The following is a 15,926-nucleotide window of genomic DNA, read 5'->3' as shown; positions in this document are numbered from 1 at the left end:
TGGCTGCAGTGCACACTGCATTCTCCTCCGAGGCCAGCCTTTGCCTTCCTTAGGGACATAACAGTCACCGATGTTGAAGCACAGTGCTCCTGTACAGGCCAGGATGCCCAACGCAGCAGCATCATAAATACGTGAGTCATGTAGCCTGTGGACTTTTAGTCTGAGATGTATGTTTGTCTAATTAACCGAACTGCCGAGAGGTTTTTCCATACAATGAACTACTGTAGTGTGCTATGGAGAGGCGGGATCCTCAGCACGACTTGGGTAATAGTTTATAGCCTAGTCCTATGGTACACAATACTGGGTTATTCATGGTGCAAGGCAGTTCCCAGGAATCAAAGCATCAAATAATCTGATTAGGCAGCACAAGGGAATCACACACAAATCACACTTTCATAATTTCAGGTTATACCTACATTCATTACAGAACTTGGAATATTATACTAGACTTAGAAACTTTACTAACTGAAAGCAATTATGATATTCTCGTCAACACAGTCTGCAAACAAGCAAATTGATACTGAAGTTGAGTTGTAGCTCCTCTTGTGACTTCTTTGAATTCTCCCTGCTGTGATACAACTTCTAGTGCTTTCTATAAATATCCTCATTGCATAAGACAATGACCTACAGGTCAAAAAGCTGGTCATGCTGGGGAAGACTTCTAACCTCCTTAACCCGATAGTCACCATACGGCACACAAAGTGATACACAGAAAACTCTGATCAGCCTACCACTCTGATCAGCACACGTCAAATAAATCTTCTAGATTAATTTGATGGAAAAACCTTGAGAAATCTGTGTGAATGTAGCCTGTTTCTTGGTGATGTTGTAATCACGATTAATCTGATGCTCGTTACCTAACTTTTAAGGAGGGGGAAGGAAGGAGTTTTTGGTTTTAGTTCAAAGATGGCGAATTACTCAGAGTACAAATCGATTGCTTGGTCTCAGGAGGATCAGCTTAAAGTTGAAACAGCTTGACTATCCTCTCTATGTTCCTATGCAATCCACAAAAATAAAAATAAATGTCTTTGCAAAAGTCCTAAAATCCGTTACACAGCGGATGCGTCATAATACCCATAGAACCTAGCGGTCAAACACAGAAATGGTTCCTAAGTCTTTAAACCACACATTTTTCCCATAGGGGATTTTAGAACCACTTCAAAACAAGGTCTGTGTTTCATGTAGGCTTTCCCTGGCATGACGTTTTGATAACCATGTAAATCTCTCTAGGACAAGGTGACTTTTATCTATATATCTCTATATCTATACATATATATTCGGCTCCCTTTACTTTCAGATTCGAAAATGCTAATTCCATCAAAGTAGACATCATGCTAGACTATACATTCCTGCAAGCTCCTACACGTCATCTCTAGCTGACACCTTTGCTGTCAGCTAGCTAGCTACCTTGATACAAAATGAAAGATATATTGAATCATTTACTGTTCCATATTTTATTTTACTAATATTTGTTGGCTTATTTATGCATTTGGTCTTGTGTCTTGTACAAAATACTGTCCTAGTAGCAGTTAGATATTGACATTGTGCCATGAATACTAGGCAAAAAATTTTTTTGCAAAGCTAGCTAGTTAGCTAACCTACCTAGATGATATTGGCAACATACCCTTATTTTACCAGATCCTCTTCTCCTTCAGCTTGTGGTCTATATATAATCCCTTATCATTTCTGCCAACTATATGAACGAGATTAAATCTATTTCAATTCGTGGTGTCAGAATGCACTGCTGTATTAAAGCAATTCAGAACTAACTTGTTGACACGTTCTGTTGCAGATTCAAAGCCAGACTAACTAATTGCAGAATTTAACAGGTTATGAATGAATAACCATATTTAATGACAAGAATGCACCTAGTCACCCATCAATTACGTCACACACCTGAACTCCAACAATTACATTGTTTTAAAGAAATCTAACCAGTAAACAACGCATACATATACATCTGACAAGAAGTAAAGCTTAAATGATTTATTCATCAACAAACCTGGCACCATATTAACTATTATTACTATCCGAGAGCACACAAGATTCTTCTGCTTTTCCATTTGAGGAATTAGACCAGCACAAATAAAGTGTAAAACGGCATATTGTGATTTTTGGTGGGTGAGTTACAAATGAAGAAATAACTGGATGCGGAAGGTAGGCTTAATACACACTGAACGAAAATATGAACTCAACATGTAAAGTGCTGGTCCCATGTTTCATGAGCTGAAATAAAAGATCCCAGAAATGTTCCATACGCACAAAAAGCTCATTTCTCTCAAATGTGCACAAATTTGTTTACATTCCTGTTAGTGAGCATTTCTCCTTTGCCAAGATCATCCCACCCACCTGACATGTGTGGCATATCAAGAAGCTGATTAAAGAGCATGATCATTACACAGGTGTCTCAAGTTGAGGGAGCGTGCAATTGGCATGCTGACTGCAGGAATGTCCACCCGAGCTGTTGCCAGATAATTGAATGTTCATTTCTCTACCATGAGCTGCCTCCAATGACGAGAATTTGGCAGTACGTCCGAACGGCTTCACAACCGCAGACCACGCGTATGGCGTCGTGTGGGCGGGTGGTTTACTGATGTCAACGTTGTGAACAGAGTGCCCCATGGTGGCGGTGGGGTTATGGTATGGGCAGGCATAAGCTACGGACAACGAACACAATTGCATTTTATTGATGGCAATTTGAATGCACAGAAATACCGTGACGACATTCTGAGGCCCATTTCTTTTAAGGTATCTGTGAACAACAGATGCATACAGTGGGGAAAAAAAGTATTTAGTCAGCCACCAATTGTGCAAGTTTTCCCACTTAAAAAGATGAGAGAGGCCTGTAATTTTCATCATAGGTACACATCAACTATGACAGACAAAATGAGAAAGAAAATCCAGAAAATCACATTGTAGGATTTTTAATGAATTTATTTGCAAATTATGGTGGAAAATAAGTATTTGGTCAATAACAAAAGTTTCTCAATACTTTGTTATATACCCTTTGTTGGCAATGACACAGGTCAAACGTTTTCTGTAAGTCTTCACAAGGTTGTCACACACTGTTGCTGGTATTTTGGCCCATTCCTCCATGCAGATCTCCTCTAGAGCAGTGATGTTTTGGGGCTGTCGCTGGGCAACACGGACTTTCAACTCCCTCCAAAGATTTTCTATGGTGTTGAGATCTGGAGACTGGCTAGGCCACTCCAGGACCTTGAAATGCTTCTTACGAAGCCACTCCTTCGTTGCCCGGGCGGTGTGTTTGGGATCATTGTCATGCTGAAAGACCCAGCCACGTTTCATCTTCAATGCCCTTCCTGATGGAAGGAGGTTTTCACTCAAAATCTCACGATACATGGCCCCATTCATTCTTTCCTTTACACGGATCAGTCGTCCTGGTCCCTTTGCAGAGAAACAGCCCCAAAGCATGATGTTTCCACCCCCATGCTTCACAGTAGGTATGGTGTTCTTTGGATGCAACTCAGCATTCTTTGTCCTCCAAACTCGACGAGTTGAGTTTTTACCAAAAAGTTCTATTTTGGTTTCATCTGACCATATGACATTCTCCCAATCCTCTTCTGGATCATCCAAATGCACTCTAGCAAACTTCAGATGGGCCTGGACATGTACTGGCTTAAGCAGGGGGACACGTCTTGCACTGCAGGATTTGAGTCCCTGGCGGCGTAGTGTGTTACTGATGGTAGGCTTTGTTACTTTGGTCCCATCTCTCTGCAGGTCATTCACTAGGTCCCCCTGTGTGGTTTTGGGATTTTTGCTCACCGTTCTTGTGATCATTTTGACCCGACGGGGTGAGAACTTGCATGGAGCCCCAGATCGAGGGAGATTATCAGTGGTCTTGTATGTCTTCCATTTCCTAATAATTGCTCCCACAGTTGATTTCTTCAAACCAAGCTGCTTACCTATTGCAGATTCAGTCTTCCCAGCCTGGTGCAGGTCTACAATTTTGTTTCTGGTGTCCTTTGACAGCTCTTTGGTCTTGGCCATAGTGGAGTTTGGAGTGTGACTGTTTGAGGTTGTGGACAGGTGTCTTTTATACTGATAACAAGTTCAAACAGGTGCCATTAATACAGGTAACGAGTGGAGGACAGAGGAGCCTCTTAAAGAAGAAGTTACAGGTCTGTGAGAGCCAGAAATCTTGCTTGTTTGTAGGTGACCAAATACTTATTTTCCACCATAATTTGCAAATAAATTCATTAAAAATCCTACAATGGGATTTTCTGGATTTTTTTTTCTCAATTTGTCTGTCATAGTTGACGTGTACCTATGATGAAAATTACAGGCCTCTCTCATCTTTTTAAGTGGGAGAACTTGCACAATTGGTGGCTGACTAAATACTTTTTTGCCCCACTGTATACTAATGATCGGCTGTCCAGGGGGTAACAGCAAAGAGCTCAATGTCTTCCTGCAGTAAAGTAAGCACACTGTTGACTCAAGAGATGCTAGTCCGTCTCTCTGAAACCTCTCAAAAAGCCAGACCAAAATAATACAGCTAGCTAGGGTAGCTACAAGTCAAGTAGTAGGCTACTTGAAGTGGGCTACCCTCACCCTGACACAAACAAACATTATCAAGAACTCCTAGCTTCACCATCTAAGTTAGCTGGCTAGTTAACTAGCAAGCTAGACAGTTGGTTTATAAAAGCTAAACTTGTTTTTTATGAATTTCTCATGCATTTAAATTGCTAGAAAAATAGACCTCTAATGTAGCCATCTAGCCAGGCTAATGTTGCTAACTAGCTTGCTAACCATGAGCTACCTGGCTAGATTGATAACAGGTAGTGTAAATTGTAAACTTGCCCAAGACAATTGTCCATTTAAATAAATGTCACCAATTCATTCATCACAAAATTTGGCTAAGATTAGATAGTTAATCCAGAGATTCTTACTTTGCCTCAATTTGGCAGTCTCGTCCAGATCATCATGGCCATGGTGAGTGACGTGAAGTTTGAGACAGGTATTTGTAGTTCTGTATGATAGCCACATTAGCAGCTAATTAGCATTGCATACAGGCAAATATATTGATAAAAGTCACCTTGTCCTGGGCCTCCCGAATGGCTCAGTGATCTAAGGAACTGCATCGCAGTGCTAGAGGTGTCACTACAGATCCGGGTTCGATCCCGGGCTGTATCACAACCGGCTGTGATCGTGAGTCCCATAGGGCAGCGCACAATTGGCCCAGTGTCGTCCGGGTTAGGGGAGGGTTTGGCCGGAGGGGCTTTACTTGGCTCATCGCGCTCTAGCGACACCTTGTGGTGGGCCGGGCGCCTGCAGGCTGACCTCGGTTGTAACGTGAACAGTGTTTCCTCCGACACATTGGTGCGGCTGGCTTCCGGCTTAAGGGGGCAGGTGTTAAGAAGCGCAGTTTGGCGGGTCATGTTTCGGAGGACGCACGACTTGAGAAAAATAGTAACCTTGTCCGAGAGAGATTTGCACGGTTATCAAAACGTCACGCCAGGGTAAGCCTAAACGAAACACAGCCCTTAATTTAAGTGTTTCTAAAACTCCCTATAGGAAAAATGTATGTTGGAAAAACGATTGGAACCATTTCTGTGTTTTACTGCTAGGTTTTATGGGTATTATACTGTGGTACTCTAGGAGTATGCAGCCGGTCGTGGCTCAATGCAGTGCCTGGTAGCACGCTAACCTCAGTCACCAGGCCTGTTAGGAGGACCATAAGGCAGCAAATCCCTGTCCTTGCAAATCAAGGATTTAAGAATGAGAAGCCTAGAAAATGAAGCTTGCCTTGCAGGTCACGAATACACAGCCTGCTACAGGAGTCAGGATCCCTTACCTATTCAACACTGAATAGGTCTACCCTCAGTGCTACCAAGTCATGTTTAAAGTACAGGGTGTAATTAAATAACGATGGATCTTCAGTCTTCCGAGTGAAGCCGGTGGCAGTAGCGTAGGTGTGATTATTCTCGTCCGCATTACCGTGCCTATTTTGGGACCGGTGGCTTGTGCTAGCCTATGTAAACCAGAGTAAGGGCTTCTATCCGAGCTAGGAGAGATGCACAAACATTACCCCTGGAAGGTACATAGAATGGTAATCAAACAAGCTCCTCAAATGAGCTCCTCCACTATGTTTTAAAAGATCAGGGTAGACTGTCACATTTCCCATTCTGCCCTGCCAGCAGCTCCAGTTACCTCCTACAGGTTTAGTATAGATCAACTTCCCAGTCAGACACACGCCTTGCATTGTCTGTGATGAATAAAGTTAGACACAGGGCAGGCGGTTGTAATTCCTAACTTCCACTGCCCTTCTTCTCTCCCACTGACTACCTGCACAGACTCTATGCCCATCCTCAGGATTCTACCACACTTTACATTCACGCAATCATTTATTTGATTATAGTGATTCATATTGCTGCTATATTGTTTATTAGGGGTTCCCTTTACATGGTCAAATAACTCAAGCATAAATTGGTAACTTTTTTCTCTCCAAATTAGGCAAACAGAAACTACAGGCCATGTGTAACTTTGTCAAAAAAGAATGGCACCGATTGGCCTATAGGTGGTGCTGTTATATGCAGTCTCACTTAAACCCTCATATCTGTCACCCCGTGTGACCTAGAGACTTGAAACTTTTTATGTAAGTGTCTTTCCTCATGCTGAACAAATTTGCCTCAAGGACCCATAAGGTCAGTCAGGATCAATGACTGTGTGTGAGTGTGTGTATGTATGTATGTATGTGTGTATGTGTGTATGTGTGTATGTGTGTATGTATGTATGTATGTATGTATGTATGTATGTATGTATGTATGTATGTATGTATATATATATATATATATATACATATACATATACACACACATATACATACATACATACATACATACATACATACACACACAGTCGTGGTCAAAAGTTTTGAGAATGACAAGTATTGGTCTTCACAAAGTTTGCTGCTTCAGTGTTTTTAGATATTTTTGTCAGATGTTACTATGGTATACTGAAGTATAATTACAAGCATTCCATAAGTGTCAAAGGCTTTTATTGACAATTACATTAAGTTTATACAAAGAGTCAATATTTGCAGTGTTGACCCTTCTTTTTCAAGACCTCTGCAATCCGCCCTAGCATGCTGTCAATTAACTTCTGGGCCACATCCTGACTGATGGCAGCCCATTCTTGCATAATCAATGCTTGGAGTTTGTCAGAATTTGTGGGTTTTTGTTTGTCCACCCGCCTCTTGAGGATCGACCACAAGTTCTCAATGGGATTAAGGTCTGGGGAGTTTCCTGGTCATGGACCCAAAATGTCGATGTTTTGTTCCCAGAGCCACTTAGTTATCACTTTTGCCTTATGGCAAGGTGCTCAATCATGCTGGAAAAGGCATTGTTCGTCACCAAACTGTTCTTGGATGGTTGGGAGAAGTTGCTCTCGGAGGATGTGTTGGTACCATTCTTTATTCATGGCTGTGTTCTTAGGCAAAATTGTGAGTGAGCCCACTCCCTTGGCTGAGAAGCAACCCCACACATGAATGGTCTCAGGATGCTTTACTGTTGGCATGACACAGGCCTGATGGTAGCGCTCACCTTGTCTTCTCCGGACAAGGTGTTTTCCGGATGCCCCAAACAATCGGAAAGGGGATTCATCAGTAAAAATGACTTTACCCCAGTCCTCAGCAGTCCAATCCCTGAACCTTTTGCAGAATATCAGTCTGTCCCTGATGTTTTTCCTGGAGAGAAGTGGCTTCCTCGCTGCCCTTCTTGACACCAGGCCATCCTCCAAAAGTATTCGCCTCACTGTGCGTGCAGATGCACTCCCACCTGCCTGCTGCCATTCCTGAGCAAGCTCTGCACTGGTGGTGCCCCGATCCCGCAGCTGAATCAACTTTAGGAGACGGTCCTGGCGCTTACTGGACTTTCTTGGGCGCCCTGAAGCCTTCTTCACAACATTTACATAATTTAGCAGACGCTCTTATCCAGAGCGACTTACAAATTGCAATTGAACCTCTCACCTTGAAGTTCTTGATGATCCGATAAATGGTTGATTTAGGTGCAGTCTTACTAGCAGCAATATCCTTGCCTGTGAAGCCCTTTTTGTGCAAAGCAATGATGATGGCACGTGTTTCCTTGCAGGTAACCATGGTTAACAGAGGAAGAACAATGATTTCAAGCACCACCCTCCTTTTAAAGCTTCCAGTCTGTTATTCTAACTCAATCAGCAGGACAGAGTGATCTCCATCATTGTCTTCGTCAACACTCACCTGTGTTAACGAGAGAATCACTGACATGATGTCAGCTGGTCCTTTTGTGGCAGGGCTGAAATGCAGTGGAAATGTTTTTTGGGGGGATTAAGTTCATTTTCATGGCAAAGAGGGACTTTGCAATTAATTGCAATTCATCTAATCACTCTTCATAACACTCTGGAGTATATGCAAATTGGCATCATAAAAACTGAGGCAGCATACTTTGTGAAAATTAATATTTGTGTCATTCTCAAAACTTTTGACCACGACTGTACATGAATGGACAACGCCATCGATCACGTGACAACATTCTCTCCTATGTGAAGACAATAGCGCATTGAAGCCAAATTAAGTCGGTTAAGATGGCGTCTCATGGAGACATAACATGTGCACTTTGAGCTATTCCAGGAAGTGACGTTGCAGGCTAGCTCAGTGCTGCCCCCTCATTGAGTACCTCAAGTTGAAGGCCGACCAGGGCAAGCTGCCATTAGCAACTAAATTATCCTTTTAACTTTTTCTGTGTGCGATTTTAAAATAAATTGGTTCAAGGACATACATCTGGTGTATTAGAAGTAATTATGATTGTCTTCTAAACTTTTTTTTTTATTTACACGAAGACTGACATTTTTTCATTCACTAAAATGGGGGGATCCTGTTTTCTGCTAATACACAATACACCACCCAAAGGACATCCAGCCAACTTGACAACTGTGGGAAGCATTGGAGTCAACATGGGCCAGCATCCCTGTGGAACGCTTTCGACACCTTGTAGAGTCCATGGCCCAACAAATTGAGACTGTTCTGAGGGCAAAAGGGGGTGCACCTCAATATTAGGAAGGTGTTCCTAATGTTTTGAACACTGTGTATAGTCTAGTGAGCGTGCGTCAGTGCAAGATAGATTCAGTGCAGATAGTTTGTGTACCATTAATTGACTATTTAGCAGTCTGACTATTTAGCAGTCTTATGGCTTCTGGGTAGAAGCTGTCTCGGAGCCTTTTAGTCCAAGAGCTGATGTTCCGGTACCGTTTGCCGGGCAGTAGCAGAGTGAACAGTCTATGGCTTGGGTGGCTGGAGTCTTTGGCAATTTTTCAGGCCTTCCTCTGACATTGCATAATATAGAGGTACTGGATGGCAGGGCGCTTGGCTCCAGTGATGTACTGGGCGGTCTGCACCACCCTCTGTAGCGCTTTGCGGTCAAGGGTGGTGCATTTGCCGTACCAAGCGGTGATGCAGCCAGTCAAGATGCTCTCAATGGTGCAGCTGTAGAACTTTTGAGGCTCCAAGGGCCCATGCCAAATCTTATCAGCCTCCTGAGGGGGAAGAGGCGCTGCCGTGCCCTCTTCACGACTGTGCAGGTGTGTGTGGACCATGTTAAGTCTTCAGTGATGTGGACGCCAAGGAACTTGAAGCTCTCGACCCGCTCCACAACAGCCTGCTGAATACTGTGCTTGTGACAATAGTTCACACAGATTTCAGCTATAATTCGAATCAGAGTTAAACTATTTGTTACATTCAAATTCCTAAACAAAACCACGTGTCCATGCAAGTCATTTGTTTATTGGACAAAATTGCTCACGTTAAATCCATTTATGATTATCATAAAGGGCCGGCAGGTAGCTTAGTGGTTAAGAGCGTTGTGCCAGTAACCGAAAGGTCGCTGGTTCTAATCCCAGAGCCGACTAGATGAAAAATCTGTCGATGTGCCCTTGAGCAAGGCACTTAACCCTAATTGCTCCTGTAAGTCGCTCTGGATAAGAGAGTCTGCTAAATGACTAAAATGTAAAATAAAGCATCACTTCATGATTGCTTTCGCTTTGGCCTTCCAACAACATGCGGGAGGGAAGAGCGCAAAAAATAGCCGCTCTAACTGCGACGTGAATATTCTATATTCAGTAGCCTATATCCGTGGTATAGCCAGTCTCCCCTAATCTGCATCAGATGTGCTCATAAACGCACTGCTACTCACAGAATGTTTCAGAGTTATGATGCTGCGTGCATTTCCAATGCTTGCAGTCAAACAACCAATAATAATGTATGACTCTGGTTCTTAACGTTCTTAACCTGTGTTTGGTCACGACAGAGTTATCACCTGCTGCGAACCGCACCATGGTACGAATGGAATCAGACTGAGACCCCCCTCTTTGAGCGAACCCACAAGGGTACTCCCTGTATACCCACGACTGTGTGGCCTCACACAGTTCCAACTCCATCATCAAGTTCACTGACAGTAGTAGTCCTGATTACCAACAACGAGGAGACGGCCTACAGGGAGGAGGTAGGCACTCTGACGGTGTGGATTTCAGGAGGAACCAGGCTGGGCACGCCCCATCCTCATCAGCTGGGCCGCCGTGGAGGCTGTCAAAAACGTTAAGTTCCTCTGCGTACACATCTCCTAGGAGCTGAAATGGTCAAACCACACAGACGTGAAGAAGGCCCGACAGCAACTCTTCAATCTCAGGAGGCTGAAGAAATTTGGCCTGTCCCACGAGGGCCCTCACAGTATTCTACAGAAACACCATCGAGAGCATACTGTCTGGCTGCAGCACCAGGTGTCGCAGGACGGCCAATAAGATCACCAGGGACTCAGCCACCCGAGCCACGGCCTGTTCTCCCTGCTTCCATCAGTCAGACGCGGGCAGTACAGGAGCAGACTGGCCAATAGCTTCTACCCCCAGACCATCATGCTGCTGAATAGTCAGCTACTTGCTCCCCCGGACTTCCTACCTCCACCCACATCTACCCTGCCCCCACCACAATGGACATACACTGAGTATACCAAAGATTTAGGAACACCTTCCTAATATTGAGTTGCACACCCCATTTTGCCCTCAGAACAGCGTCAATTCGTCGGGGCATGGACTCTACAAGGTGTCGAAAGCATTCCACAGGAATGCTGGACCATGTTGACTCCAATGCTTCCCCCCAGTTGTGTCCAGTTGGCTGGATGTCCTTTGGGTGGTGGACCATTCTTGATACACAGGGGGAAACTGTGGAGCGTGAAAATAATATAATAAAAGATGCCACACCCCAATGGACATTTACATTTATCATTGTCACAGTTGTAAACATGCATATATTATTTGTTATTGTTGAATTCACACCTGAACTGTTGGCGCTTGGCGCTTAATAATTCCCTGTACCCAGCAACTACTACATCTGTGACCCTGTGCATGTGACTAAACAAATAAAAATCGAATCATAGTGCATTGTTTAGTGCACTCCCGAGTGCGGATAGCGTTCACACAAGTCCAAACGAACCGAACTGACGGGAAAACAGCACCAAACCAACTTGGTGTGAAAGCCCCCGAAAACTTGAAACTGATGCTGTAGTAAAGGATGCTCTTGCACAAGTAATAGGCAATGCATGACAATTGGCCAATACTGTTCCGTATGCATGAACAGCTAACGCTACAGACACTGAGCGGGAGCATCAGCAAATGACTACCCAAGTTTGGTGCCAGTCAGAACCAGTCAGCTAACTAGCGACGGCAACCATTCAGCTAACACCTAACCTATGTTTGCATGTTCAATTAAATGCACATCTAAATAGCTTCTCATTGTGCAATTTGACTGCTCCTTATCAACTTATCCAAAGTAGTTGGCTAAAGTTAGCCACCACATCTATGAGCTGAGTATATAGCTAGATATCTAGCTAGTGGTGAGGCCTGTTACTGTTAGCTAACGTTAAGCTAACTTGACAGCAAACTAACGTTAGACTCAGAACATGGCCAAGAAAGACACTAGCAACCCCACTAACGTTACCTGCTAGTTAGTTAATAAACCATCAATAGACTGAAAATATTAGCTAACTTGGCTAACGTTACCTAGACTAGCCACCCACGCCTTGCTAACGACGTAACGGTAGCCAACGTGGTACAGTAAGGGCAGTACTACTAGCTAGCTATGCCAGTTACGTTAACTGCAGACTGTAGCCAACTAGCTAGCTAAACAAACCTCAATTAATTGAAAAGGATACAGCTTAAACCCCTTCAGAATCTCCTTGGCTCTGTCTTCGGTTGAAGACATTATGTCGGAGTCGGACATCTTCAGTTTCGTGAGTGTAGAAAAAACTGCTAAAAAACTGAGGTAGCTTGTGATGTTACTGTACGCGTTACCAAGCTAATGTAAATGCACCTGAAAATGGCATAAAGTCCGAGGACTCTTGCAATATCACATTAACCTCCAGCAGATCCAGATTTAATCTCACTGGGAACTGCTACAGTACTGATCCCTTAATCAACCTACCTAAATAGATTTTGGTCGGAGATTGACAGCTAATTCGTCCGAACACCTTGCGCGGTAGCAAAGCACGTTACAAAACAACAAATGAAACCGGGCGTCTAGGGAGGGATTTGGCTGGGGAGACGCGTCACCAGTGGCAACGCCAAAGGCCGAGGCAACGCCCCCCTTCGGAAGAGCGGTCTCTTTTCTTGCACGAGTGCCACATGCAGAATCATTGCAAGATAAATCATACAGATATTTGAGGAGCACCTCTCAATTTGCAGACACAAAAGGTATGCATCCAGTGTAGGGGCTGTTGCACCTGTGCTTTAAATCAGATTGTAGATAGAACCATGAACAAATAGTATAATTACACAATCCTGAGTTTGCAAGTGAAAGATAAATTGATGTTTTTAGAGATGAGAATGTCTAGCAATTTAAAGTGCATAGAGGCAAGGTCTTATACAGTTGGCCTAAATCATCACTCAGGGGCACTCACACAGGCCTATGTCTGCAAACAATGTCCTCCTCTAATTTCCCAACAGCAACAGGTGTCAACAGTGGGACACTTTCCAGCAGCACCCTGCCAATCTCTGCACCTGGTTCAGTAATGCCAGATTACCTGCTGTCTCTCTGATCACCTCTGGACTAGTATGACATATTATACAGCTGTTTCGCTGTCTTTGTGTCAAGAAGTCACCCAACTGCAACGTCATAAATCTGCAGGCCTCAAAAACTGAATGAATGGAAAATATTAGCGCAGTGTAATTCCTTGTAATTAGATGGTGCCAATCTTTCCCATTCATTAGGGATTGAGGCCTGCAAATGTATCCTAATATACACATGATAGGCCTACTACTACATGGTCACCCAACATGGTATACTGGGGAATATGGACACGAGTCAACTTAAGACCACTTACTCTGTATACATTGTAAAACATCTGACTAACCTTTTGGGATAAACTATCTCTTTAAGGATATAGGCAGAAACCTGTCAGTCATCACAGTGCTTCATATTGGCTTGTTAGCAAGGTGCAATTCCCAACACAATCAAAGGTGACTACAATACACGAAAGGGACTGAGCATAGCTAATGAACTCAATCTTCAAGATAATGGCCTTTGGCCACTGCCAGACAAGTAGGCGGTAACATTTCCTTCAGTATTCACATAAGCCTCTCAGTGTGCTCCAGCTGAGCTCCTCATCAATGAATGAATGAATGTCATTTATCCCCAGAGAGGAAAATTGTAGGTTTGCCATCAGCTGCAGACACTGACATACAGTACATTACAGAGACTCACCGGTACACAGAACACAGAAATTAACCAGGAAGAATACTGGTAATAATGCTGTGACGGGACAACACCAGTTTGCGGGGCCACAGATGGCCATCTAGTGATTACAGAATGGACTCACACCCTCTGAGGAGCATCAGATTAAAAGGGGAAAGGTCCTATTGAAAAAAAAATGGGGTACTCTGTCAAACATACTTTCAGTAAAACAGATAATGGTACAGATTATTTTAAATAAAAAGAAAACTGTTAGTGGAACTGTCTGTGACTGTTTACCTCATAAGAAATATATTTGGTGCTAATGTACTGTCTATGAGAAGTTAATATTGTATTTCAGTAAAATGTGTGCATTTTCTTGTTTACTTAATGCTGGTGTGTCATTATACTGCGTTAACAGGCAAGTGATACTGTGATGTCAAGATTCTTACAGTACCCAAAAGCTATAGCAAGGTGGAGACATCCACCAAAAACAAAACACGTACGGTCTCTACTGGGAATGAATGAATAACTAGGCCACCTCAGATATCCAAAGAATTAGGCAACTATTGAGAACAAAAAATAGAATAAAAAAAGAGAGTAAAACAGAGAAATGTAGATCATGTCGTGCATTTGGCAAAGCGGGTCAGTAGATAAGATCTACACTGAGTGTACAAAACATTAGGAACACCTTCCTAATATTGAGTTCCACCCCCTTTGGCCTTCAGAACAGCCTCAAGTCATCGGGGCATGGACTCTACAAGGTGTCAAAAGCGTTCCACAGGGATGCTGGCCCATGTTGACTCTAATGCTTCCCACAGTTGTGTCCAGTTGGCTGGATGTCCTTTGGGTGGTGGACCATTCTTGATACACATGGGAAACTGTTGAGCATGAAAAATCAGTGGTGGAAAAAGTACCCAATTGTCATACTTCAGTAAAAGTAAAGATACCTTAGTAGAAAATGACTCAAGTAAAAGTGAAAGTCACTTTTAAAACCAGTAAAATACTACTTCAGTAAAAGTCTAAAAGTATTTGGTTTTAAATATACTTAAGTATCAAAGGTAAATGTAATTGCTCAAATATACTTAAATCAAAAGTAAAAGTATAAATCATTTCAAATTCCTTATATTAAGCAAACCAGAAGGCACCATTTTCTTGTTTTATGAATTTACGGATAGCAAGGGGCACACTCCAACACTCAGATATAATTTACAAACGAAGCATGTGTGTTTAGTGAGTCCGCCAGATCAGAGGCAGTAGGGATGACCAGGGATGTTCTCTTGATAAGTGCGTGAATTGGACCATTTTCCTGTCCTGCTAAGCATTCAAAATGTAACGAGTACTTTTGGGTGTCAGGAAAAATGTATGGAGTAAAAAGTACATATTTTTAATTAGGAATGTAGTGAAGTAAAAGTAAAAGTTGTCATAAATATAAATAGTTAAGTAAAGTAAAGTACAGATACCCCAAAAAACTACTTAAGTAATATTTTAAAGTATTTTTTACTTAAGTACTTTACACCACTGTGAAAAACCCAGTAGCGTTGCAGTTCTTGACACACTCAAGCCGGTGCGCCTGGTAGCTACTGTGATACCCCATTCAATGGTACTTAATTATTTTGTCTTGCTTGCCCATTCACCCTCTGAATGGCACGCATACACAATCCATGTCTCAATTGTCTCAAGGCATAAAAATCCTTCTTTAACCGGGCTCCTCCCCTTCATCTACACTGATTGAAGTGGATTTAACAGGTGACATCAATAAGGGATCATAGCTTTCAACTGGATTCACTTGGTCAGTCTATGTCATGGAAAGAGTAGATGTTCCTAATGTTTCGTACACTCAGTGTACAACGCCAGTCCCTCTGTGTAGACTCTGGGCCACATGTACAGCACATCCCATAGGATCCCACTGTCTTTGCTGGCACGGAATTTGATGAATGGCATTCATGCAATGCAAATTGGTTCAAAAAGGGTAGTAAAATGGATGATCAAAGCAGCTGTACTGACTTGCCTCCATCATGTTGTATACAGGTTGCAATTGCAATAATACTATTTGGATTTGGGATGGATGAGCCTACATGAGTGCAAAGTTTGCACCTGTTATTTTCTGGTGGAAATAAAAATCTGACCAAACCAACTATAAAGTCAAGTTTTTATATAATGTTTAATTTATCATTTTTAGTTTTTACGTTTATCTTGAACGGGAAAAAGTTCTGAAAAA

General features: G+C 42.8%; 1 protein-coding gene across 1 annotated transcript in view; it reads right to left on the bottom strand.

Annotated features, from left to right (window-relative positions):
- Positions 1-12,557, bottom strand: part of LOC121534107 (retinal rod rhodopsin-sensitive cGMP 3',5'-cyclic phosphodiesterase subunit delta-like) — a 30,833-nt gene extending 18,276 nt beyond the window's left edge. Inside the window, exon 1 of the mRNA XM_045205788.1 lies at positions 12,192-12,557. Within this exon, the coding sequence (XP_045061723.1) occupies positions 12,192-12,259 (68 nt within the window). The 5' untranslated portion in view covers positions 12,260-12,557. The remainder of the gene's footprint in view (positions 1-12,191) is intronic.
- Between the last annotated feature and the right edge of the window lie 3,369 nt (positions 12,558-15,926).

The sequence above is a fragment of the Coregonus clupeaformis genome, chromosome 20 (assembly GCF_020615455.1).
Source record: "Coregonus clupeaformis isolate EN_2021a chromosome 20, ASM2061545v1, whole genome shotgun sequence".
NCBI lineage: Eukaryota > Metazoa > Chordata > Actinopteri > Salmoniformes > Salmonidae > Coregonus > Coregonus clupeaformis.
This window is presented reverse-complemented; position numbering and strand designations above follow the sequence as displayed.